Source organism: Rhinoderma darwinii, chromosome 4 (genome assembly GCF_050947455.1).
Source record: "Rhinoderma darwinii isolate aRhiDar2 chromosome 4, aRhiDar2.hap1, whole genome shotgun sequence".
Taxonomy (NCBI): Eukaryota; Metazoa; Chordata; class Amphibia; order Anura; family Rhinodermatidae; genus Rhinoderma; species Rhinoderma darwinii.
Window position 1 is genome coordinate 171,050,285 of NC_134690.1, and position 26,496 is coordinate 171,076,780.

Consider the following 26,496-nt stretch of genomic DNA (forward strand, 5'->3'; position numbering starts at 1 on the left):
ATGGACGCTGGGATCGTCCAGCAACCCTCCTAGGTTGCTAGGTTCCCAGGACGCCGCCTCCGGCACGTCACTGGTTGGCGTGTAATATGCGGATTGGCGGCTCATTCAGGGGAAGACCTTTGGAGGGCGGGCTCTCAGCCTTTTAAGTCCTTAGGATCTCCGGCGCGTGTACGGCCAGTGTATCAGAGCCGTGCATGCGTCTGGAGGTTACGAATCAGCACATAAACAGTGCTATCCAGTGCTGCAAAATTGTTATTTCACTACTTTTGAATTTAACGAGATTTGAAATAAATCTACATCTATCAATCCCTGAGGAAGCATCACCGTGTATGTGATGATGAAACGCGTAGGATTTAGATAGACATTTATCAATGGCAAAGAGATAGCGTTATTTATACTACAAACAGATAGGTGGTGTTTTGGGTGGAAAGGAGACATCAATCACTCTATACCACCTTTCTTGTCGCTAATCACTTGCTTAAGCCTGGTCTGGTATCAACGGCTGGTAGAGCCACTATTTTATGAAATTAAAGAGGCTCTGTCACCAGATTTTGCAACCCCTATCTGCTATTGCAGCAGATAGGCGCTGCAATGTAGATTACAGTAACGTTTTTATTTTTAAAAAACGAGCATTTTTGGCCAAGTTATGACCATTTTTGTACTTATGCAAATGAGGCTTGCAAAAGTCCAAGTGGGTGTGTTTAAAAGTAAAAGTCCAAGTGGGCGTGTATTAGGTGCGTACATCGGGGCGTTTTTACTTCTTTTACTAGCTGGCCGTTCTGATGAGAAGTATCATCCACTTCTCTTCAGAACGCCCAGCTTCTGGCAGTGCAGTCACAGCCGTGTTCTCGAGAGATCACGCTGTGACGTCACTCACAGGTCCTGCATCGTGTCAGACGAGCGAGGACACCGGCACCAGAGGCTACAGTTGATTCTGCAGCAGTATCGGCGTTTGCAGGTAAGTAGCTACATCGACTTACCTGCAACGCTGATACTGTAATCTACATTGCAGCGCCTATCTGCTGCAATAGCAGATAGGGGTTGCAAAATCTGGTGACAGAGCCTCTTTAACTAATAAACTACTTTTTAATCGTTCTTCCAGGCGGTGAAACGCAACTCTATAATAGATGTATAAATATAAGCAAAACAGAGTCTGTAGCCGATATTGTCAAAAAAGTATCAAAACAGAACTTTATTTAAATATGCAAGATAACAAACATTTAAAAAGATATGTATAACAGGAGAGACTCAGTAGTAAGTGACATAGGAATACATCAGGTAAGTTGAAGTCATACATAGTATACCCTAGTTGTATAGGTTAGCAGTAAGAATATAACTGGTATAAAGTATAGAAAGTAAAACTCACTGCATCTGTTAATGTTTAGTAGGGGACATAAATAGTCCATAAAAAGCAGTGTGCTGAAGAGTGAGACTAAACCATACCCTGAAAGGCAGGGATGGCCAGGATATTCTTACCCATGAAGTGTCCTAAGCTATGTCCTGATGATTACTGTGTGCGCCCCAATGACAATATATCGGCTACAGACTCTGTTTTGCTTATATTTATACCGCACTGATTATATACTGATGACCTGTCCGGTAGTGGACAACCTCTTTAACCATTTTTTTAGAATCTCCAGGTAGCACTAAATATATTTCACGCAGCACTTACAGTAGACACTGTATTACTAATATGCAGACACATATATATGCTGTGGACGCTGCGGTCAGTCCACAGTGTGGTGCAAATGCATTATTTATAGAGAGCTATATATTATATATCTATGTGTACTAACTTTCATTAGCAAGGCGCCGTTTTTTACTTGGAGGGGGAAGGAGACATTTCTTCATAATTGCTTCTGTGAACCGTTTCACTGAACTGCCATGATGTCACACAGATGTCATTATGGGCCGCCTGCCAGTCCCGTGCTGGCGGTTTAGTACAGGCGTTTAAATAAGCACATAAGAGGTTTTGAGAACCTCTTCATATGTACTTATTTTACCTCTCATGCAGTACTGAGCCGTTAGCGCAGTCTCCTGCCAAACTGTGCGCGCGCACTTATTGTCAGGAGCGGGGCAATGACTATTACACAGCCGCAGCTCCGCTCTAACGATGGAGATCAGAGAAACCTCTCATCTCTGCCGCTATTCCCCTGAATGCTGCGATTAAAGCTTACTGCAGCAGTCAAAGGGTAAATAAGAAGGGAATGTCCTTTGGATCGCGTCACAGGGAATCCTGTGGATCGATCGAGGGACATACCATATATGAGTAGGCAGCCCAGGGTCCCCAGGACAGGACCCCAGGACTGTCTGACCATATTTCCTGTTAGGGCATACTTAGTTATGTCCTAACAACTGCCTGTCTACTATCCGTACACAGGCTAATGTACTGGCATATAGACAGATGTATGAAAGTACACTAAAGTAAAAAAATAAAAAGTTAAAAAAAATAAAAGTAATGTTAAATAAATAAAAAAAAACAATTTTTTTTTACAATAACCATTAAGATAAGTCTCAATACATAAAATATACACATTCGTTATTGTTGCGACCATAACACATTTATAGCGTAATGTAGGTTTACGTTGTTATAACAAAAACTGCTATTTTTTTTCACTAATTAACGTGAGGCACGAGGTGTTCTGCATTTTGAACGTCCATGTGCCTCACATTAATAGTAATTAATTAACCCAATCATGTACCTCGCACATTAACCCAATGTTGTCCATTATGACTGAGAAACATGATGGGGTTAATTACTATTAATGCGAGGCACATGGAGGTTCAAAATTAATCACGCCACGTGCCTCATCAGAAAATGGAAGAACTTTTTTTAAATTATAATTATTGTTGACAAAGTATCGTTTTGGTATAGAGTATCGCAATACTACACAAAGTATCGGTATCGAAGTCCAAATTCTGGTATCGTGACAACCCTAGTCAGAATACGCATGAGATTGATTTAAAAGTGTTCAGGAGTCCATCACCACTGTAAAAAGGAATTATTGTGACATTTGTTCACTACAACGTAAAATCTTGTTGTAGCAGTAAATTACTGCAGTAGCACAACAGAAATTGGTGATGTAAATTGATGTTCACCTTCTTTGCTGTGGAGCACAGAGCAACTCATTGCACATCTGTCCTTTAAATCTAGCATCCTACTGAGCATTTCTTCTCTGAAACTCTCTTCTGCAAATTCCAACGACCATCTCTCCACCAAACCCCCAGTTAAATCTACTAAAGCATCGACAACCTGGCCAGCCCACAGAGCCTCATAGCAGCCATGTAACCTGTAGACACATACATTTACAGTTAAATATTGAACCATTTGTACACAAGTGTCAAAATGCACAGCTAAAATGATTTGATCAAATTGGACCGAAGTCACATTTGCAATTTTTATACAATTTTATTTGTGCCACAGCCAGGAGTGGCTCTAAAAGATATAGGGGAAAGACTGACACTTCTCTCTTTAAAATATACTCCTGGCTTTGGCTCAAAAACTGTATTACAACTGGATTTACACATAGCCTTATGAGTATGATCATGAAAACATAAAAATGGATTTTAAGCTATGAAAATATCACTTACAAAAGCTGAACACAAAAATAGACACATTTATCGAAAATGTTGTGCATTATCAGATCTTCTAGTTCTAGCCTGTTGCACATGAACACTATTTCGGCTCACATAACTAGTGGAATTGGTTGATACATCTGTTGCTCTAATACAAATTATTAGCTACTCCATTAGCAGATGGTACTTAATGGAAAAAATATTTTTTCACAGTGATGGATACATACGCCACAATGAGTTTTCTTCTTCTACACATACTTAGCATATGCCTTTTCTAAGAGTGGAAGCCAAAAAGCTCCTTGATCTTGACAATGGGAGAAGCAGAGTTTGTGACCAAGACATGGCAAACGATCATCAATGGTCACCTCCACCCAGCGACCGAATCTCCAAAACCGGCATACGAAGCATCCAGTGTACCCTTGATCCTCCCAGGTGCACTGATCAGCAGGAAAAACCTTTATGGAAAATAAATTAAACTGAAGTAAAGCAGAAAAGGCTGCAAAAACTGAACAGTCTGTTTTTATAGAACAATATAGCTTGCAAAATTAAAAGAAGAGCGGTATAGAAGTACCGTATTTTTTGGACTATAAGACGCACCTGAGTGTAAGACGTACCCAGGTTTTAGACAACAGAAAATAGGGAAAAAAAATAATCATATTTTACTACTTTTACAAAGAAAATACTATTTGTTAAAAAAAAATAAAAAATGGTTCTGTTTCACCACATTCTGAGAGCCATAACTTTATTTTTTCATCGATTGAGCGGTGTGAGGGCTTATTTTTCGCGGGACGAGCTGTAGCTTTTATTGGCACCATGTTTTGGTAAATAAGATTTTTAATTTTTTTTATAATTATGTATTTTTGTTTTTGAAAAGAACATAACATACATGATATCTCAAAACTACAGAGTATAGTTCAAGACAATAATGGTAGGAAGGTATGACATGGTTAAAGCCAAAACAATGCATATTCTACAATGGGTTCTATATAATAAACCGATAATGTTGCAGAAACACCCAGTGAAGAACATGTTGTGGGGGGGGGGGGGGGGGGGGCGGGCATAAACTCCACATATTACCCTACTATCTAGGTAGAGTCTGTCAACAAAAAGCAGCGAACACATGATACATATAGAACAAGACAATAGACTGGCACAACAAGGAAAAGAGGGGAAGGAGCAAAGAGATATCCTAGTCGTACATGGGTAAATAAAAGGAGATTAGTACAGGCAGTATGCAGTATCAGGGTGGTCTAGAAGAATCATACATATCCCACGGTGACCAAACAGTATGGAAGCGATCCAATTGATTGTTCATGGAAGCCATCAAGGACTCCATTCTTCTAACCTCCCTAATTCTAGTATGTAGATCTGTCAACGTAGGAGGACTAGTTCTTTTCCAGTGGGCCGCTATAAGACATTTAGCAGCAGTAAGCACATGTAATAGCAAGCGGGAGTATACCTTCCGTAAGCCTTTCGGCAGTACATTGAGGAGAAAAGTCATAGCTGTCAGTGGAATCCGGACACCTAGGATTGTATGTACTAAATTACTGCCCTCCCTCCAAAAGGGACGAAGCAATCGGCAATCCCAGAAGATATGAGGAAGTGTCCCCCTGTCACTGTGGCATCTCCAACACGTGTGAGACTAGAGGGTAGAATCTTATATTGGTTCTCTTTATAGGAAGCACAAAGAAGTGACTTTGCTGCATGAGACCAGATAATTTGCCACAGCGACAGGGGGAGCTCCCTACTTAGATAGGTCGCCCACTTAACCATATAACCATGCTTGGGAGCCATACGCACACCTGGAGAGGAGAGAATATTGTAGATCTCAGAGATTAGACCACTAGTGGAGGTGGGAGTTTTGCGGAGAATTTCAAAGGGCATAGGTTTAGAGAAACTATTATCTGCAGGAAGAGAGTTGGCAAAGTGGGTAATTTGTAGATAGCTGAAGAACGCGTTAACTTCTAGACTATATTAAGATTACAACGTTGAAAATGGTAAAACAATTCTCGAGCACGGGTCTATGTCGTCAGCAAAATAAAATAGGCCAGCTCGCGACCAAGGATGAGTCATCCTTGCAGTCGGGTAAGGAAGAATGTCATCAGAGATTTGAAAGAGGACAAAGAATATAAGGTGTTAGAAAGCCTCCAAATGTTCTTAGTAAACTACATTGAGCTAAGTAAGGGCAACGGCAAAATGTCTACAGCCCCAGACCATAACATTCGGATGAATTGGGGCAATCCAGAGTTTCTCAATCTCAGTCCATTTATTATATGCACGTAGCGAAGCCCAACTAGGGATCCTACGTAGATGTACAGCTAAATAGTAACGATAGACATCAGGGATTACTCCTGATACGGACGGCCAGTGGCTCTACGCATAACACATAAAGAAGGGGGGAGAGAGGACAACCCAGACGAGTGCCGTTGGAAATATTGAGACGCTGGGAGGTCGCGTGCGGTAGTTTAACCACTGCATTTGGAGAGGAGTATAGTGAGTGTAGTGCAGTAAGAAAAAGATCGAGATGCCTATGTTTCTAATGTGGCGAAGAGGAAGGACCAGACCAATCGATCGAAGGCCTTCTCAGCATCCAAACTAAGGAGTAAGCCAGAAGAGTCCGTTTTATTGAGAACACACATGATTTTTTTGATCACTTTTTACTTCATTTTATTTTAGCGCTAAGGTGACCAAAAAAAACAACGATTCTGGTGTTTTATTTTATGCCGTTCACCGTGCGAGTTAAGTAGTGGTATAGTGTAATAGTTCGTACTCTTACGGACACAGCGATGCCAAATTTATTTATTTTTTTCGTTTTTACATTGTGCTTGGGGTGGGGGGAAATTTTTTTTTTTAACTTTTTATATTTTTTGTACAAATGTATTGCAGTAGATTGTCATTTTTACAGGCTCCTGCTAAGCCCTGACGGAGGCATTGCTTAGCAGAGGCAGACAGAAAGCAGACATTGGGGGCCTTCATTAGGCCCCCGGGCTGCCATGACAACCATCGGCGCCTGTCAATTGTATTGCGGGGTGGGGGGCGGTTGGACCCTGCGAGTTTTCCCATGAAGAACATTTATGACATATCCACAGGATGTGTCAAATGGCAGATAGGTGCGGGTCTCACCTCTGGGACCCGCACCTATCTCTAGATTGGGGCCCTCTAAACCCAGTTCTAACTTTTTGTGCTCTCCCGGCCACTTAAAGAGAGTCTGTCGCCAGAACTTCGTTTTTAACTATCAAGTATGCTAATATAGTTTATGCTAACCTAATTTTAACTTTGTTTTCCTTGTTCCCCAGCATGCTTGCTTTGCATTAAAAACTTTTTTATTAACTTTTATGCAAATTAGCATTTTGGAGCAACAAGGGCGCCTCCGTTGCTCCAAAATGCTAGCACGTCATTGCCTTTTTCAACCCCTGTCCCTCCCTGCTTGATATGATTGACTGGGGCCAGGCAGCGTACTCGCCCCGTAGTGAAGTGACAGCGTGCACCCCTACTATAATAGGCGCATGCGCAGTATAAGCAATATGTTTGCCGTTGTAATCGACACTACAGCGCATGCGATTACTGATTACATGGTCGAGTTACAGAAACAGCGTAACTCGCTGAGCTATGCTGTTTCCGTAACTCCCAAAGTAGTGAATGGCAGTTACGGAAGAAGAGCAGCATGCAGGCTACGCTGTTTCCATAACTACTATTCAGTTCTATAGGAGTTACGGAAACAGAGTAGCTCAGCGAATTGCGCGGTTTCTGTAACTCAACCATGTAATCATTAAGTGGCCGAGAGAGCACAAAAAGCTAGAACGGGGTTTAGGAGGCCCCATTCTAGAGATTAGTGTGCGTCCCAGAGGTGGGACCCGCATCTATCTGACATTTAGGACATATCCTGTGGATATGTCCTAAATGTCCTTCATGGGAAAACCCCTATAAATGCGGCAGTCGCTATTGACCTCAGCATTTAACCGCTTCCCGACCGCCCACTGTATATTCACGTCGGCGCTTGCTGGGCTCTGTGCAGCGCCGACGTGAATTCACAGTGGGTGTTAAAAGCGCGATCCGGGTGTCTCAGAGTAGCGCTGACACCCGGATCGCGCTGTTGTCACCTGCCTCTGGTCCCGGAGATATGATCGGGACCTGATTAGTTCAGGTCCCGGTCATGTGATCGCAGGGAAAGTGTGTTGTAGCAACGAACTGGAAAGTTTGTTGCTATAACAAACTGGAAAGTTTGCTGCTACAACAAACTTTCCCGGGGACCGATTGCGGGTGCTGGAATCGGTTATAAGGCAGAACCGGAGGCTATACAACAGCCCCCGGGTCTGCCATGCACAGCAGCCTATGAGAACCAGCCGGAGGCTGGTCCTCATAAGTTTCCTGTCAGTGTGACTCTCAGCGTCACACTGACAGTTTATAATACGTTACGCTACCTAGGTAGTGTAATGTATTATAGCAGCGATCAGCGCTGCCAGTCTTCAAGTAAAACAAGTAAAAAGTTAAAAATAAAAGTAATAAAAAGGTTTTATAAAAGTGTAAAAACAAGCTATAAGTTACAAAAACAAAAAATGCTTTTTTTCCTATAAGTCTTTTATTATAGGAAAAAAATGAAAATGTTAAAAAAAAAAAAGTACACATAATTTGTATCACCGCGTTCATAACGACCCAAACTATAAAACTATAATATTATTTTTCCCACACGGTGAACAGCGCAAAAATAAATAAATTGAAAAACAATGTCAGAATCACTATTTTTTTGGTCATCAACCCTCCCAAAATATAGAATAAAAAGTGATCAAAAAGTCGCATGTACCCCAAAATAGTACCAATAAATACTACAACCCGTCCCGCAAAAAACAAGCCCTTACACCGCTTTTTTGACTGAAAAATAAAAAAATTATGGCTCTCAGAATATGGTGACACAAAAAAATAAATAATTTTATCGAAAAGTGATTTTATTGCGCAATCGCCACAAAACATAAAAAACGTATATACATATGGTATCGCCGTAATCGTACCGACCCGCAGAATAAAGTAAAATGTCATTTATAGCGCACGGTGAACACTGTAAAAAAAAAAAAAAAAAAAAATACAAAAAAAAAATTGTCAGAATTTGTTTCTTTGTCACTTTGCTTGCCAAAAAAATCTAATAAAAAGTGATTAAAAAAAAAATAAAAAAAATAAATCACATGTACCCTAAAATGGTACCAATGAAAAGTACAGATTGTCCCGCAACAAATAAGCCCTCACAAGGCTCCGTTGGAGAAAAAATAAAAAAGTTCTGCCTCTCAGAATATGGCGATGCAAAATGTGCAGAGTGTTCCAAAAGCGGATGAGATCGGGCGCCATTTATCAGTGCGACACCGGCCACATATCTGCGAATTATTATTTATTTACCCCATTATTATACCCTCTTATTATGCCCTGATGTACTCTGCCCAGTTTACGCATACATTATAAACTGAAATACCAGCAAAATCCCAAACAGAACAGTTACCAAGCAAAATCTGCGCTCCAAAAGCCAAATGGTGTTCCCTCCCTTCTGAGCCCCAGAGCGTGCCCAAACACCAGCTTACGTCCACATATATGATATTTTATATCTGGGAGAACCCGCTCAACATTGTATGAGGTATTTGTCTTCAGTGGCACAAACTGGGCACAACATATTGTGCATTAAAATGGCATATCAATGGAAAATTTTAATTTTCAATTTGCACCATCCGCTGCGCATTAACGCCTTCGCGCACCACGACTTAATAGCATGTCGTGGTGCGAGGGGTCATATATGGAGCGGGCTCACGCGCTGCACCCGCTCCATATTATGCAGGTGGCCGCTGTGTATTACAGCTGACACCTGGGACTAACGGACAGGAACAGCGATCGCGCTGTTACAGGAGCCTGTAAAAACGACATTATACTGCAATACATTAGTACTGCAGTGTATTGTACCAGCGACCTAATGATCGCTCGTTCCAATCCCCTAAAAGGGACTTTTGGGAGGTTTCCACTGTTTTGGTACCTCAGGGGCTTTGCAAATGCGACATGACACCTGAAAACCATTCCAGCTAAATTTGAGCTCCAAAAGCCAAATATTGTTCCTTCCCTTCTGAGTCCTGCCGTGGGTCCAAACAGCAATTACCACATATGGTGTATTGCTGTAATCAGGACAAATTGCTTTACAAATTTTGCGGTGATTTTTCTCCTTTATTCATTGTAAAAATTAAACATTTCTATGTTTTTTTCGAAAAAAGTAGATTTTCATTTTCAAGGCCTAATTCCACTAAATTCAGCAAAAAAATTGTGGGGTCAAAATGCTAACTATACCTAGAAAAATTCCTTGAGGGGTGTAGTCTTCAAAATAGGGTCAGTTTTGGGGGGATTCCACGGTTTTGCTCACTCCAGGGGGGATTCCACGGTTTTGCTCACTCCAGGGCGTTGCAAACGCGACACGGCACTGAAAACCAATCCAGCAAAATCTGCGCTTCAAAATCCAAATGGCGCTCTTTCCCTTCTGAGCTCTGCCGTGGGTCCAAACAGCAGTTTAGTACCACATATGGGGTATTGGCGTAATTGGGAGAAGTAGCTTTACAAGTTTTGGGGTGCTTTTTTAATCTTTATTCCTTGCAAATATTTTTTTTTATATTTTTTCAGAAAAAAAGTAGATTTTCACTTTCACAGACAAACTCCAATAAATATAGCAAAAGACCTGTGGGGTCAAGATGCTAACTATACCCCTAGATAAATTCCTTGAGGTGTGTAGTTTCCAAAACCGTCTCACTTTTGGGGGATTTCCACTGTTTTGGCACCACAAGACCTCTTCAAACCTGACATGGTGCCTAAAATATATTCTAAAAAAAGGAGGCCCCAAAATCCACTAGGTGCTCCTTTGCTTCTGAGGCCTGTGTTTCAGTCCATTATCACACTAGGGCCACATGTGGGATATTTCTAAACACTGCAGAATCTGGGCAATAGATATTGAGTTGCATTTCTCGGGTAAAACCTTCTGTGTTACAGAAAAAAAATGTATTACAAATGAATTTCAGCAAAAAAAATAAAATTTGTAAATTTCACCTCTACTTTGCTTTAATTCCTGTGAAGCGCCTAAAGGGTTAAGAAACTTTCTGAATGCTGTTTTGAATACTTTGAGGGGTGCAGTTTTTAATATGGGGTTATTTATGGGGTCTATCTAGTACATAAGGCCCTCAAAGCCACTTCAGAACTGAACTGGTCCCTGTAAAAATAGCCTTTTGAAATTTTCTTGAAAATGTGAGAAATTGCTGCTAAAGTTCTAAGCCGTGTAACGTCCTAGAAAAATAAAATGTTCAAAAAACAATGCAAATATAAAAGTAGACATATGGAATATGTAAAATAGTAACTATTTTGTGTGGTATTACTATCTGTTTTACAAGCAGATGCATTTAAAATGAGAAAAATCATCATTTTTGCAAATTCTCTACATTTTGGTGTTTTTCACAAATAAGCAATGAATTTATTGACCAAATTTTTCCACTAACATAAAGTACAATATGTCACGAGAAAATCTCAGAAATCGCTTGGATAGGCAAAAGCATTCCAGAGTTATTAACACATAAACTGACACATGTCAGATTTGAGAAAACGGGGCTGGTCATGAAGGCCAAAATGAGCTTGGTCTTGAAAGGGTTAAATAGTTCTATGTTGCTGGCCCCTAGAGCAGCGTGTTAGCTGTAAAACACAGCTGATACCTGCAGTGTATTGAGCGTCATGGGTCAGGAAGGGGTTAATCAAGGAAGCGGTCAGGGGGTCCATTACCTATGGACTTAATCGGAGTATACATCTGGAAATTTATGGTGGGAACATAGCCTTGTTATTTTTCCTCCCTTGAACGAGCAGTGCATTTTGTCATCTGCAAATGAAGGGGAGCAGGTATCAGAAAATCCGCTTTCAACAATAGGGGGTAAACTCTAGCTCGCATTATTTGGGTATATTCACACATGGTAGATTTGTTGCGGACATTTCTGTGACTGTCCCATTCATCTGAAAAAGGCTTGCAACAACCCCATTCAGGTGTTATTAACCCTTTCCCAACATTTGCCGTATGGGTACGCCAAGGAAAGCCATGACTTCCCGCAAATTGCCCTATCCATACACCAAATGTTTGGCACCGGCTCTGAAGCTGAGCCGGTGCCATCATCGCCAGATCTCAGTGGTATCTTACAGCTGACATCCGGCTGTAATGGCGTGGACCAAAATTAGCTTCGATCCATGCCATTAACACCTTAAGTGCAGCGCTCAAACGCGATCGCTGCACTTAAGGGGTTTACAGCTCATAGAGTTCCGGTGGCTGCAATGGCAACCGGAGGCCTAATACTGGCCTCCCGGTCTGCCTAGCACGGAAGCCAGTCAAGATCCGCCCGGCGGCGGAGCCTGATCGGCTTCCGTAGCCGCCGGCAAGATGGCGCCGGCTCAGGAGCTGATCCGGCGTCATCAGCGGTGGAGCTGACATCCACCTGTAAGCAGGAACCGGAGCTAGCTCCGATCCCTGCCATTAACCCCTTCGATGCAGCAATCGAAAGAGATTGCTGCATCGTAGCAGTAACTAGCAGATCGCCAGCCCTGACAGGCAATCAGGACTTGCGACTGCTGCTATGGTAACAGGAGACACAATGGCCTCCCGCTCTGCCATTACGGAAGTCGATTAGGCTCCGCCGGGAGGCGAAGCCTAATCGGCTTGCTGTCAGTGAATAACTTACAGATCTAATATATGGCACTACGTAGGTAGTGCCATGTATTAGAAAAAAAACATCAGACAGTTGGACCTTCAAGTCCCCTAGTGAGACTTGAAAAAAAAGTGTGAAAAAAAAAAGTGAAAAAAATAAAAGTTTCAAGTAATAAAATAAAACACAATCCCCCTTTTTCGCTTATCAAGTCCTTTATTATAAAAAAATAAAATAAACCATACGTATTTGGTATCGCCTCGACCGCAACAACCTGAGGTATCAAAGTATTATATTATTTATTGCACGCCGTGAACAGCGTAAAAAAAAACCCGTAAAAAACTATACCAGAGTTTGTTTTTTGGTCACTTTGATCACTTTTTATTCCAATATTTGTAGGGCAAATAGTCGCACGTATCCAAAAATGGTACCTATAAAAAACTATAGCTCGTCTCGCAAAAAACAAGCCCTCATACATCTCCGTCGACAAAAAAATTCAAAAGTTATGGTTCTCACAACTTGGCGACAGAAAAAACACATTTTTACAAAAGTAATTTTATTGTTCAAAAAGTTGTAAAACATAAAAAAGTTCTATAAATTAGGTATCGCCGGAATCGTACTGACCCGCAGAATAACGTGAACATGTAGTTTATAACGCATGGTGAACGCTGTATAAAAAAAACCCTAAAAAAACTATGCCAGAATTGCGGTTTTTTGTTTACCTGGCATCCCAAAAAATAGGATAAAAGGTGATCAAAAAGTCGCATGTACCCCAAAATGGTACCAATGATAACTACAGCTCGTCCCGCAAAAAAAACAGCCTGCATACCACTACGTCTATGAAAAAATTAAATAAGTTAAGGCTCCAATAAGTCAGGAAATAAAAAATATGCAGTTGCGCCGGCCTGAGGGGAACATTTCTTCTGTTTCAAGAGGCGATTTATCAAGGACCTAAAATTAGGGAACCAGGAAAGGGAGGGCCAAAACATATCCGCTGGAAGCGAGGGTGCCCCTATTATACCAGGACAACACTTCCCAGCAAAATTCCCCAAACTGAAAAGGGGCAGAGTGTGGACGAAAAGGGGGATAACGAAGGACATTTATCAGTGCGACACTGGCCTGTGCAGAAAAGACCGATCACAGCGTAATACACATCTATGGATCATTTTATTGTTTTTTTTACCCCATTATTATACCACCTGACTATGCCCCTGATGTACCCTCACATTATAAATGGAAACACCGGCAATACTCAAACAAATCTACTACCAAGCAAAATCCGCTCTCCAAAAGCCAAATGGCGCTCCCTCCGCTCTGAACCCTACTGTGTGCCCAAACAGCAGTTTCCTTCCACATATATGGCATCGTCATACCCGGGAGAACCCTTTTAACAATTTTTGGGGTGTGTCTCTCCAGTGGCATAAGCTGGGCAAGACATATTTGCCACTGAAATGGCATATCTAGGGAAAAATATAAATTTTTAATTTGCAGCATCCGCAGCAAATTAATTTATGGAAAAGACCTGTGGGGTGAAAATGCTCACTACTCCCCTTAATAAATGCCTTGAGGGGTGTAGTTTCCAAAATCAGGTCACTTCTCAGGGGTTTCTTTTTATTATTTCACATCGGAGCCTCTGCAATTGTGAACCAATACTTTGTAAAATTGCCAAATTAGGCCTCAATTTCGCATGGTACGCTTTTACTCCTGAGCCTGGTCGAATGTCCAGGCAAAAGATTAGGGCCACATGTAGGGTGTTTCTAAAACTGGGGAAAAACGCATAATAATTAGAGAGCTGTCTTGTTATGGTGGCACAAGCTGGGCACCACATATTGGCATATCTATGGGAAAAAATCCCATTTTCACTCTGCAACATCGAGTGCACACTAATTTCTACAAAACAGCTGCAGGGTTAACATGGTAAATACACCACTAGGTAAATGCATTGAGGTGTGTAGTTTCCAAAATGGAGTCACTTCTGGGGGGTTTCCACTGTTTTGGTCCCACAGGCGCCCAGAAACCAATCCAACAAAATCTGCACTCCAATGGCGCTCCTTCACTTCTGAGCCCTGCTGTGTGCCCAAACAGCAGTTTATGACCACATATGGGGTATTGCCATACTCGGGAGAAATTTCTTTACAAATGTTGCATTCTTTTTTTTCCTTTATTTGTTGAGAAAATAAAAAATTTTGCGCTAAATTTATGTCTTATTGAAGAAAAAGGATTGTTTTTATTATTTTCACTGCCCAATTCTAATAAATTCTATGAAAAATCTATGGGGTCAAAATGCTTACTATACCCCTAGATGAATTCCTCAAGGGGTGTAGTTTCCTAAATGGAGTCACTTTTTGGGCGTTTTCATTGTTTTGTCCCCTCAGGGGCTTTGCAAATGTGACATGGCCTCCGCAAACCATTACTGCTAAATGTGATCTCCAAAAGCCAAATAGCGCTCTTTCCATTCTAAGCCCTGCCGTGTGTCCAAACAGCTGTTTATGACCACATATGGGGTATTGTTTTACTCGGGAGAAATTGCTTTACAAATTTTGCGGTGCTTTTTCTCCTCCAGTCCTTGTGGCAATCAGAAAAAATTAACTAAACCTACATTTTCTTTGAAAAAAATTTAGCTTTTTATTTTCAGGGTCTACTTCCAATAATTTCTGCAAAAAATCTGTGGGGTCAAAACGCTCACTATACCCATGGATAATTTCCTCAATGAGTGTAGTTTCCAAAATTGGGTCACTTGTGGGGGGGGGGGGTTCCAATGTTTTGTCCCCTCAGGGGCTTTGCAAATGTGACATGGTCTCCGCAAACCATTCCTGCTAAATGTGAACTCCAAAAGCCAAATGGCACTCCATCCATTCTAAGCCCTGCCGTGTGTCCAAACAGCCGTTTATTACCACACGTGGGGTATTGTTTTACTCGGGAGAAACTGCTTTACAAATTTTGCGGTGCTTTTTCTCCTTTAGTCCTTGTGAACATGAGAAAAAAAAAATAAATAAAAAAAATTGCTAACCCTACATTTTCTTTGAAAAAAAATGGAGATTTTAATTTTCACGGCCTACTTCCAATAATTTCTGTAAAAAACCTGTGCGGTCAAAATGCTCACTATACCTCTAGATAATTTCCTTGAGGTGTGTAGTTTCCCAAATGGGGTCACTTTTGGGGGATTTCCACTGTTTTGGCACTGCAAGAGCCCTTCAAACTGGACATGGTGCCTAAAATATATTGTAATAAAAATAAGGCCCCAAAATCCTCTAGGTACTCCTTTGGTTCTGAGGCCGGTGCTTCAGTGCAGTAGCACACTACGGCCACATGTGGGATATTTCCTAAAACTGCAGAACCTGGGATATAAATATTGAGTTGCATTTCTCTGGTAAAACTTTGTGTTATAAAGAAAATTGGATTAAAAGTTAATTTCTGAAAAAAAAATATGAAATTTGTAAATGTCACCTCTACATTGCTTTAATTCCTGTGAAAAGTCTAAAGGGTTAAGACATTTTCTAAAAGTTGTTTTGAATACTTTGAGGGGTGAAGTTTTTTAAATGGTGTGACTTTTTGGGGGTTTCTAATATATAAGGCCCTCAAAGCCACTTCAGAACTGAACTGGTCCCTGTAAAAATAGCCTTTTGAAATTTTCTTGAAAATGTGAGAAATTGCTGTTAAAGTTCAAAGCCTTGTAACGTCCTAGAAAAATAAAAGAATGTTCAAAAAACGATGCCAATCTAAAGTAGACATATGGGGAATGTTAATTAGCAACAATTTTGTGTGGTATAACTGCCTGTCTTACTAGCAGATACATTTAAGTTGAGAAAAATGCTAATTTTTCGCTAAATTTTGGTGTTTTTCACAATTAAATACTGAACATATCGAGCAAATTTTGCCAGTAACATAAAGTCCAATGTGTCACGGGACTGCAGCACTGCTCCCGACGTTCATATTTGGTCAATTCAGGGGTTTCCTATCGCTGGAGTCCCAGAGAAGAGCATCAGCTGATGCTCTGCCTAGGGACTCCACAACTTCTGCCCACGTCATTGTAACTGTCCATATATGGACAATGACGTCGGCAGAGCAGTACTGGAGCCCCAGAGCAGAGCATCAGCTGATGCTCTGCTTGGAGACTCCAGCGATAGGAAACCCCTGAATTGATTAATACGGACGTCGGGAGCAATGCTGGAGTCCCGAGTAAAGCGCTAGCTGATGCTCTGATCGGGACTCAAGCAATAGGCAATGTGACAGCCACTTGCGGTCATGTTCAGGAACAGCACATGAAGGAAGAGTGCAGTGACGTGGGGCCGTGTCGGAGCATCATCACTTTTAGAAAAGCTCCAGCACTTCCTGAATAATTCATGAGGTTTTAACTGCACGATTTAGCACACAATTTTTAAGTTACTTCGTTTCACATAAATATATTATTGCAATGCGATTTTTGGTCCCCGGATAACCCCTTTAAGTCGCAAAAATGTCTGCAACAAATCTGCCACAACTGAATATGTGCTGCTGTATGATCTTTCGTAAACATCCCTTTCAGAAATAGATGACTATTAACCCCTTCCCAACATTTGATGTAACTGTACATCAGGGTCAGGAAGGGGGGGGCCCCAGGTTCATGGGTGGACACCGCTCTATACGCAGCGGGTGTCGGCTGTGTTACAGCTGACACTTTACTGTAACGGCCATTCACTCTGATCCCGGCGGTTCAAACACTTAGATACCCCAGTCCATAGTGACCACAGCATCTAAACGGCATCTTAAAAAAACCCACTATATATATTTGGGATCTCCGTAATTGTATTGACCCGCAGAATAAAGTTAACATGCCGTTTTTACTTCAAGGTGAATGTTGTAAGAATAAGACCCAAAAAAACAACAGAAGAATCATTTTTTTTTTCCCCCCATTCAACCCTGCAAAGAATTTACATTATTTGGTACAATAAATGCTGCTGCAAAAAGATTTAAAAAAAAAAAAAAAAAATGCCCTGATATAGCAATGTCGATATAAAAAAATAAAAAAAAGTTATGGCTTTTAGAAATGCGGGGAAGAACGAACGAACAAAAAATAAAAGAAATGGCTGCAGCGCCAAATTTACCTGATGCAGAAGAGAGGGAGATTTTTGCAGAGCAGAGCAGGCACAAATAAACCAACAATCTCCCAGAATGCCTTGTTTTCCAATAGCATCTTTCCTGTTCTCTGGGAAAAGATGGGGAGATGGACAAATCTCCTAGGGGTAAAAATGACAAGAATAAGAACCACAGTCTGTACAGCAGGCACAGGATTGTGTGGAGACATGGACAGAACAATGTATTTGTTCCCACCTGAGGTCTCAGCCATGTAATGCGGTCACATAATGGAGTCAGTGGGGTGTTACCACGACCCAGCAGCGAGGAGACACAAGCAGGGAACTCCAGGTCCACGAACAGCCCGGTAGCGGGCGGAGGCATGTTATCTGCGGAGAGAATACAAGTGTATCGTCTACACACGGCCTACTACGTGACAGACATGGAGAACGAGGACCGGGCAGCTCACCTGACACAACATGGAGCTCACCACGACGTACAGACCTATGCGACAACGAGCAGCCCGTCCTCCGTGTTTACCGAGCGTCAGTCATCCCGACAGCAGTATCCCATGATTCTAATAGACATACAGCACATAAGCCCCGCCCACACACAGGCGCGGTCCACAACACATCGGCGCCCTCACCCGTTTCTGGCTGACTGGGCCGCTGCAGACATCCTCATCCTTCGAGCGTCATGCAGTCGCAGGCCACGGCCGGATAGGCTTCTACACTGAAGGCGGGAGCTGCAGTCCTCCAGCTGTTCACCTCCCAGAATCCTTTGGGAAGCTATTAACTGCTGTGTAGTTGTCATTCTCTTTTGTCAGTGGAGCAGGGTCCGGCTATACGGCGACTTCAGACACATCGAAGTCGCCAGGTAGTCGTGCTGGTGATAATGTATGGGAGGCATTCAAAGTGTGAAGAAAAAAATGGCACAAATTATTTGTATAAAAATTACTGGTATTTTTTTGACTACTTCACAGTTTTGCAACTGTAGCTAAATACATTTGAATAATGCACCATATTTATTAAGCGGAAATTTTGTGGTGCAGAACATTGAAGTATTTCAACTACTTAAGGAGCTGGCCTGTATGATAATGTATGCAGCAAAGTACTTGCCAGGAAGACTCCAGGATATCAGACTTTTCGCCGATCTCTCAGCAACCACCCTGTCCCATAGTTGGGAGTTTTCTATCGCAACGAAAACCCTAGGGCACCATCAAATCTTATAAAAATGGGGCTCCCCTGTATAATTGGTGATCACCAAAAATGGGTCCAAGATCGTCGTTGAGTCTCCATTTCCAGCCATACAGCTGTTTCAGGAATGGAATCTAATGGACACCGCACCGACCTCCAGGTTCCCGCAGCAGCCTCAACCACGGCCAGGATCGCACACAGTTTTGATGCAGTTTTTTTAGCCAAACACAGAAGTGGACACAAAAGAAAGAAGATGTATCGCTCTTTTCTTTAGGTCTTTGCTAAAACGGTCACAAAAACCACAGCTAAACGGTGTGTGTGATCCTGACCTTAACGAATGGAAGAGCAAATCCCCCAGCAATCGTCCTAAGGACTGAGTCAGGTCGTATACCAGGTTGGGGTATGTTCACACGGCATGTGTGTGATGCAGAAAAATACGAGGCTGATTTCAAGAGAAAATGGCCTCTGCATCCAGCCGTTTTTGGAGCTTCTTTTCAAAGTGTAGTTTGGCCTATGTGGCTTGTTAAAACATGGTAGTATATAGCAGTTATGGGAACCGGTGTGTTCCTACACTACATAATCTCCGGGTCCGCTACTACTTTATTTCATGCCCGGATACGGTCTTCGTTTGCTAGGTAGAGGTTTTCTACTCCCCCTATGCACTACACCTGCGGCAATCACATACTCATTATTACACAACTGTGTTTCTATTCTATGCATGGTTCATTTCATTGTTTTGGTCGGTTACATTCTGGTTATTTTCTGAACCTGAAAATATTTGCACTTATGGTCTCATTGCTTCCAGGGGTTGGAGATTCCATTTGCCCCTCCAAGCTGTGTGCACAGCCTCCACCCCCCCCCCCCCCCCTCTTTTAAAAATGATGCTGATACTTATTACTAAGGGTCTTGATATCCCGTATAAACCCTCCTTATTGTGGATTGACGCAAAGCAGTCTGTTGCAGACATACTCTGTGTCAGGGAGACGCCTCAATCCCTCGGATTCTCATAGATTAAAACATAAACAATACCTGCATATCTTCACTTCCCCGAGGTGTAGCAATTGCTGATAAACATTCCAATGCATTTCCTCTTACCAGGATTCTGGTGGACCCTAAAGGAAGATATCATACCTATTTGTCTCCTTATTCCGAAATGTCGCTGCAGAATTTACTTTGTCCCTTAACATCGGACATTATCTGCATTTGGATAGGAGTTCAAAATTAATTATTACTCTCTCTCTGGAGGATTTGAGAGAGGCCGACCGGAGAGAGACCATGACACTCGGGGTTGGCATTCAAAAATCTAATAATCCAAAACGCCTCTTTGATACTTTTCACTCCCTCCTTAGTCCTAAAGTGCAGACGCCAATCACAGATCTCAGTGCTGTAGACCTGGCCACTTATTTTAAAGTTAAAATTGACAACATCCGGCATGATATTATCTCCCAGTCCCCAAGTAACATAGATCCCCTTCCCTCCCGCACTCCCTCTTCTTCACTTTCAGAATTTGACCCAATAACAGAAGTCTCCAGGCTCCTTTCTTCTTCTCGTCCTACTACCTGCCCTAGTGATCCTATCCCCTCACACCTCCTTCAGTCCCTCTCCCCCGCTCTCACTAGTCACCGGACTAAAATTTTTAACCTTTCTCTTTGTTCTGAAATCTTTCCATCCTCTTTTAAACATGCCATTATAAACCCATTACTGAAAAAAACAACTCTTGACCCATCCAGCGCTGCTAACTACCGACCAGTCTCTAATCTGCCCTTCATCTCCAAACTCCTGGAACGCTTGGTCTACTCTCGCCTTATCCGCTATCTCTCTGCTAACTCCATTCTAGACCCCTTACAATCTGGTTTCCGCACTCTAGTAACAACAGTTTCTGTGGAGTGTAAAGTCTCAAATGATCTCTTGGCGGCTAAATCGGATGGTAAATACTCTCCTGATTCTTCTGGATCACTCTGCAGCCTTTGACACTGTAGACCACAAACTCCTACTTAACATGCTCCACTCTATTGGCCTCAAGGACACTGCTCTCTTGGTTTCCCTCCTATCCCTCTGACCGCTCGTTCAGTGTGTCATTTGCTGGTTCCACTTCTCTTCCCCTTGCTATCGGGGTTCCTCAGGGATCAGTCCTAGGTCCGCTCCTCTTTTCTCTCTGCACAGCCCCTATTGAACTAACTATCAGCAGATTTGGCTTCCAGTACCATCTCTACGCTGATGACACCCAATTATATGCCTCTTCCCGTGACATCACCCCTGCTCTAATACAAAACACCAGTGATTGTCTATCCGCTGTCTCTAACATCATGTCCTCTCTATCTGAAACTGAATCTTTCTAAAACTGAGCTCCTTGTGTTCCCACCATCTACTAACCTCCCTAAACCAGATGTCTCCATCTCAGTGTCTGGCACTACCATAACTCCTAAGCAGGATAATCGCTGTCTCAGGGTTATTTTTGACTCTGATCTTTCTTTTACTCCTCACATTCAATCACTTTCGCGCTCCTATCATTTTCACCTCAAAAACATCTCCAGAATCCGCCCTTTTCTTACGGAGGAAACAGCCAAAACTCTCATTGTTGCTCTGATTCACTCTTGTCTTGACTTCTGTAACTGATTACTAGTCGGTCTTCCTCTCACTAAACTCTCCCCTCTCCAATCTATCCTTAATTCAGCAGCCAGGCTCATATTTATGACCAACCGCTACACCAATGCCTCTAATCTTTGCCAGTTACTGCACTGGTTGCCCATCCCCTTCAGAATAAAATTCAAACTTATTACTCTCACCCACAAAGCTCTCCACAGTGCTGCACCTCCTTACATCTCCTCCCTCATCTCTGTCTACCACCCTACTCGCGCTCTATGTTCTGCTAACGACCTTAGATTAAAATCCTCCATAATCCGAACCTCCCACTCCCGTCTCCAAGATTTTTCTTGTGCTGCACCAGTCCTCTGGAATGTGCTACCCCAGACAATCAGATTAATTCCCAATATCCACAGTTTTAAACGTGCCCTGAAAACACATCTATTTAGACAGGCCTCTAACATTCCCTGAACTGACCCCTTCCTATGGCCCCCCTTTTAGATTAGTCATCAGAATAAGATTCCCTCACACTCCTTCTCTTCATGTCTGTCATACACGGATACTGGCTCATGCAGCTTTATGTGTACCAACCCATGTGTATAAAAATGGCTGGACTATTGTACAGAACAAACACTGTTACACTTTGTATCTCTTATTTCCTCATAGATTGTAAGCTCTTGCGAGCAGGGTCCTCACTCCTCTGGTTTGAATTGTAAATTAAATTTGTCACTATGTAATGTCTGATATGGTTTGTTTCATGTTCCCTATAAATTGTAAAGTGCTGCGTAATATGTTGGCGCTATATAAATAAAGTTTATTATTAAAACAATCTCTGCCCTGGGGGGGGCAGATGCATCTGTATTTATAAGTAAATGAGATAAGGCGTTACCCTCATGCATTCCACATATGGTTAAATACAGACTAGTTTTAGTATATATCTTTGACCAAAACAAAATGCAAACGTCATCAAGTCTTGTCACGTCCGCCTTTGTAACAGGTGAATACAAGGTCATTGTGTCATATACCGGAAGCCTTGTTTTACACAGGACAATTATCGGGCAGACGAGTGTTCATAGAACGCTCGTTGCCGATTGTTCCCGTTTACACAGGACAACTATCAGCAGATGAACGAGCAAACACTCGATTATCTGCTGGTCGTATCGTTTAAAAAAAGTAAAATATCATTGTCGGCAGCACATCTCCCGGTGTAAACAAGGAGACACGCTGCCGACATAATGGAAGGGGACGAGCGATGGTAGTAACGACCTCTCGTCCCCATCCATAGCTCCGTGTGACAGGAACAAACGAGCGCCAATCAACGATGTCTCTAAAAGGGCCTTTAGAATAGAATACCCATACTCCTCTGTAGGCTGTTTTAGAGTTACAACTGTCCATCCTGTTAAAGGAACAGTGTCATCACAAATTATTTTTTTATATGTTAAAGATGTTAGTGCTTTATTAAAAACGTTTATATTCATTTGTGTGTTTGTGTTTTACTTTTTCTTATTTTTACACTTTTTCTTCCCTATGGGGGCTGCCATTTTTTGTTCCATTTCTGTCTGTGTCGATTAACGACACATACAGACATGGAATACGGCAGCCACAGTCCCATAGGGACTGTGAACGGCTCCCGTCCCATTGACTTCCGTGTACGGCGTCTGTGTGGGAACTGCGCATGCGCCGCTCCCACACAGTCCAATTCGAAATTGGCGCCGTCCGGCGCCATTTTCCTGTGGACCGGAAGTCGCGGCCGGACAGTAATATTACTACTTCCGGTCGCGGCTTCCGGATTTGTGCACTTGGACCAGCGGCAGCAAACGGAGCGGACGGGCCGGAGGGAGCCGCGGCGGCAGGAGCAGGTAAGAGATTTCAATGTATGTTCGTGTTTGTGTGTGTTTACTACTGTATGTAAACCTACTACGCTGTGTGTTAGCTCAAAAAATGGCGACACAGTGTAGGAGGTTACACCGTTCAAACCCCTCGTTTATCCCGGCACTAGCCAGGATAAAGGAGGGGGGGATGCTGAGAGCTCACTAGAGCGAGGGCTTTTAACCCAATGTTGCAATGCTGCAATTTTGGGAACTAGCTCCATCTAGTGACCAAAAATGGGTAGTATTATAAATTAGAAATAATTTATAATATTTCCTGACTCGCGAAAAAAATAAAAAAAATTTGAACAATGTTTAATCACCCACACACTAAATGTTTAATTTTTAAAAAAAAAACATGTTTTTCTGGCAACACATTCCCTTTAAGCAATTTTGAAGTTCACAAAATGGATTAAAAAAATCTCTCACTAACATTCCCTATACTATAGAATCTTTGTATACACCTAACACCGGCCAAGTTCGATTTTTTTTTTTAATGAAGGTACTGAAATTGATTGACAGACAGAAGGTAGGGGCAGTGATCGTGGATGGGGATTTTAACAAAACTATGCGGCAGTCTTTAGATTTATCGGCAGGGAACCCACCAGATACTCCATAAGAGCTGTATCAGATTACTGGATGTTCGGAGAACTCAGCATTTGACAGTAAGGGACTACACCTTTTATTCCAACACACACAAAACCTATTCTCACATAGACATGCTCTTTACTGACAGGTAACTACAGTTACATCCACTTATATTCGCAATAGCAGTTGGTTGGGTCATGCACCTATTTATCTCTTTCTTTCTTTGAACATTTTAATAACAATATAGGCAATGCAACTGCAGTGAGTGTACACTTTTAAACATATAACTCAAGAAGGAAGCATTATAATTCTGGTATATCATATACTTATCCAAAAGAGAATGTCGTCCATATCAGGGCCAGACCTGCAGATCTTGGAGAAATTCATGTAGGGCAGTCTGGTAATAGGTATGAAGGATAAATTCAGCACTGTGGTGATCTTCTACGAGAAGATGGCTTTATCATCATGGACAATCCTCAATCTGTCCCGAAAGGCCATGGAACAAAGGATTTGTAGCTCTCAAACGTTTAACCCTTTCAGGACCGAGCTCATTTTGGCCTTCAGGACCAGCCCCTTTTTTTTCAAATCTGACATGTTTCATTTTATGTGGTAATAACTCTGGAATGCTTTTGCCCATCCAAGCGATTCTGAGATAGTTTTCTCGTGACATATTTAGTTAATAAATTCATTGCTTATTTGTGAAAAACACCAAAATGTAAAGAAAATTTGCAAAAATTATGATTTTTCTAATTTTAAATGTATCTGCTTGTAAAACAGATAGTGATACCACACAAAATAGTTACTATTTCACATATTCCATCTCTACTTTATATTTGCGTAGTTTTTTTGAACATTTTATTTTTCTAGGACGTTACAAAGCTTAGAACTTTAGCAGCAATTTCTCACATTTGAGATAATTTCAAAAGGCTATTTTTCAAGGACCAGTTCAGTTCTGAAGTGACTTTGAAGGCCTTATATCTTAGAAACCCCCAATAAATCATCCCATTTTAAAAACTGAACCCCTCAAAGTATTCAAAACAGCATTCAGAAAGTTTCTTAACCCCTTAGGCGTTTCACAGCAATTAAAGCAAATTAGAGGGGAAATTTACAAATTTAATTTTTTTTGCTGAACTTCATTTGTAATACATTTTCTTCTGTAACCCAGAAGGTTTTACCAGAGAAATGCAACTCAATATTTATTGCCCAGATTCTGCTGTTTTTAGAAATATCCCACATGTGGCTCTAGTACGGTAATGGACTGAAACACAGGCCTCAGAATCAAAGGAGCACCTAGAGGATTTTGGGGCCTTCTTTTTTTAGAATATATTTTAGGCACCATGTCAGGTTTGAAGAGGTCTTGTGGTGCAAAAACAGAGGAAACTCCCCAAAAGGGACATGGTTTTGGAAACTACTCACCCCAAGGAATTTATCCAGGGGTATAGTTAGCATCTTGACCACACAGGTATTTTGCTATATTTATTGGAGTTTGTCTGTAAAAGTGAAAATCTACTTTTTTTCTGAAAAAATAATAAATTTAAATTTTTGTAAGAAAAAAAAAAAAGCACCCCAAAACTTGGAAAGTAATTTTTCCTGATTACAGCAATACCCCATACATGGTAATAAGCTGCTGTTTGGACCCATGGCAGAGCTCAGAACGGAAGGAGCGCCATTTGGATTTTGGATCACAGATTTTGTTGGATTGGTTTTCAGTGTCGTGTCGCATTTGCAACGCCCTGGAGGGAGCAAAACCGTGGAAACCCCCACCAAAAGTAACCCAATTTTGGAAACTACACACCTCAAGGAATTTTTCTAGGGGTATAGTGAGCATTTTGACACCATTTTTTGTGGAATTAGGTCGAGATAATGAAAATCTACTTTTTACAATGAATAAAGGAGAAAAAAAGCACCCCAAAATTTGTAAAGTAATTTCTCCTGATTACAGCAATACCCCATATGTGGTAATAAACTGCTGTTTGGACCCACACCGGGGCTCAGAAGGGAAGGAATAATATTTGGCTTTTGGAGCTCAAATTTAGCTGGAATCGTTTTTGGGTATCATGTCGAATTTGCAAAGCCCCTGAGGTACCAAAACTGTGGAAACACCCCAAAACTGACCCCATTTGGGAAACTACGCCACTTAAGGAATCTATCTAGGAGTATAGTTTGCATTTAGACCCCACAGGTCTTTTGCATAATTTATTAGAATTGGGCAGTGAAAATGAATAAACATTTTTTTCATTTTTACAAAAGGATAAAAGGAGGAAAAGCCCCCCAACATTTGTAAATCAATTTCTCCCAAGTACGGCAATACCCCACGTGGTCATAATTGCTTTCTCATTAGAAATTAATTAACCCTTTCAGGACTGATCCATTTTTTAGCTTTTTCTTTTTAGTTTTTCCTTTCCTGCTTTCCAAGAGCCATAATGTTTTTTATTTTTCCGGCAGTAGAGTGGTTTGAGGGCTTATTTTTTTGCGGGATGAGTTGTAGTTTCTAGTGACACCATTTAAAGTACCATAAAATGTACTGGGTAGTATATTTCAGTGAAATATATAAATAAAACTGGATATTTTTTGGAGAGCGCTACTTGATATGAAGAAAAGGCAGATGAGTAATCATGAGTTGATTTATTATGCAACGCGTTTCAACGCAGGACATGCGTCTTCGTCAGGCAAAGAAATCGGTATAACAGCAGCACAGTGTACAGTTTAAATACACAAAGGAAGATAGGGAGGGGTTTAAAAAACCGCCAAAAGACACATAGTAATCAAGAAAGTAAATAAGACCAGGTGTGTCTGACAGCATTAGGTACATATTCACATTTAAACATTGGATGCGTTTAAAATAGTACATACATAGGGGTATATATGGATCAACAGCAGTGACAGCATTCCCGCTGCTGAGGTGAACCAATTGCTTCCAATATCTTTATGGTTTGGTGAGCCTTCACT

The 26,496-nt window shown here is 41.5% G+C and overlaps 1 protein-coding gene across 2 annotated transcripts in view; it reads right to left on the reverse strand.

The window, feature by feature from the left end:
* Positions 1 to 18,100, reverse strand: part of CAPN10 (calpain 10) — a 40,501-nt gene extending 22,401 nt beyond the window's left edge. Inside the window, exons 1-5 of one of the 2 annotated variants that reach the window (XM_075861865.1) lie at positions 17,959 to 18,100; positions 17,571 to 17,701; positions 17,345 to 17,476; positions 3,835 to 4,031; positions 3,100 to 3,290 (exon numbers count right to left, since the gene is read on the reverse strand). In XM_075861865.1, the coding sequence (XP_075717980.1) occupies positions 3,100 to 3,290; positions 3,835 to 4,031; positions 17,345 to 17,476; positions 17,571 to 17,696 (646 nt within the window). In that variant the 5' untranslated portion in view covers positions 17,697 to 17,701; positions 17,959 to 18,100. Of the gene's footprint in view, positions 1 to 3,099; positions 3,291 to 3,834; positions 4,032 to 17,344; positions 17,477 to 17,570; positions 17,702 to 17,781 lie in introns of both variants that reach the window. The other variant, XM_075861864.1, reaches the window with a different exon arrangement.
* Between the last annotated feature and the right edge of the window lie 8,396 nt (positions 18,101 to 26,496).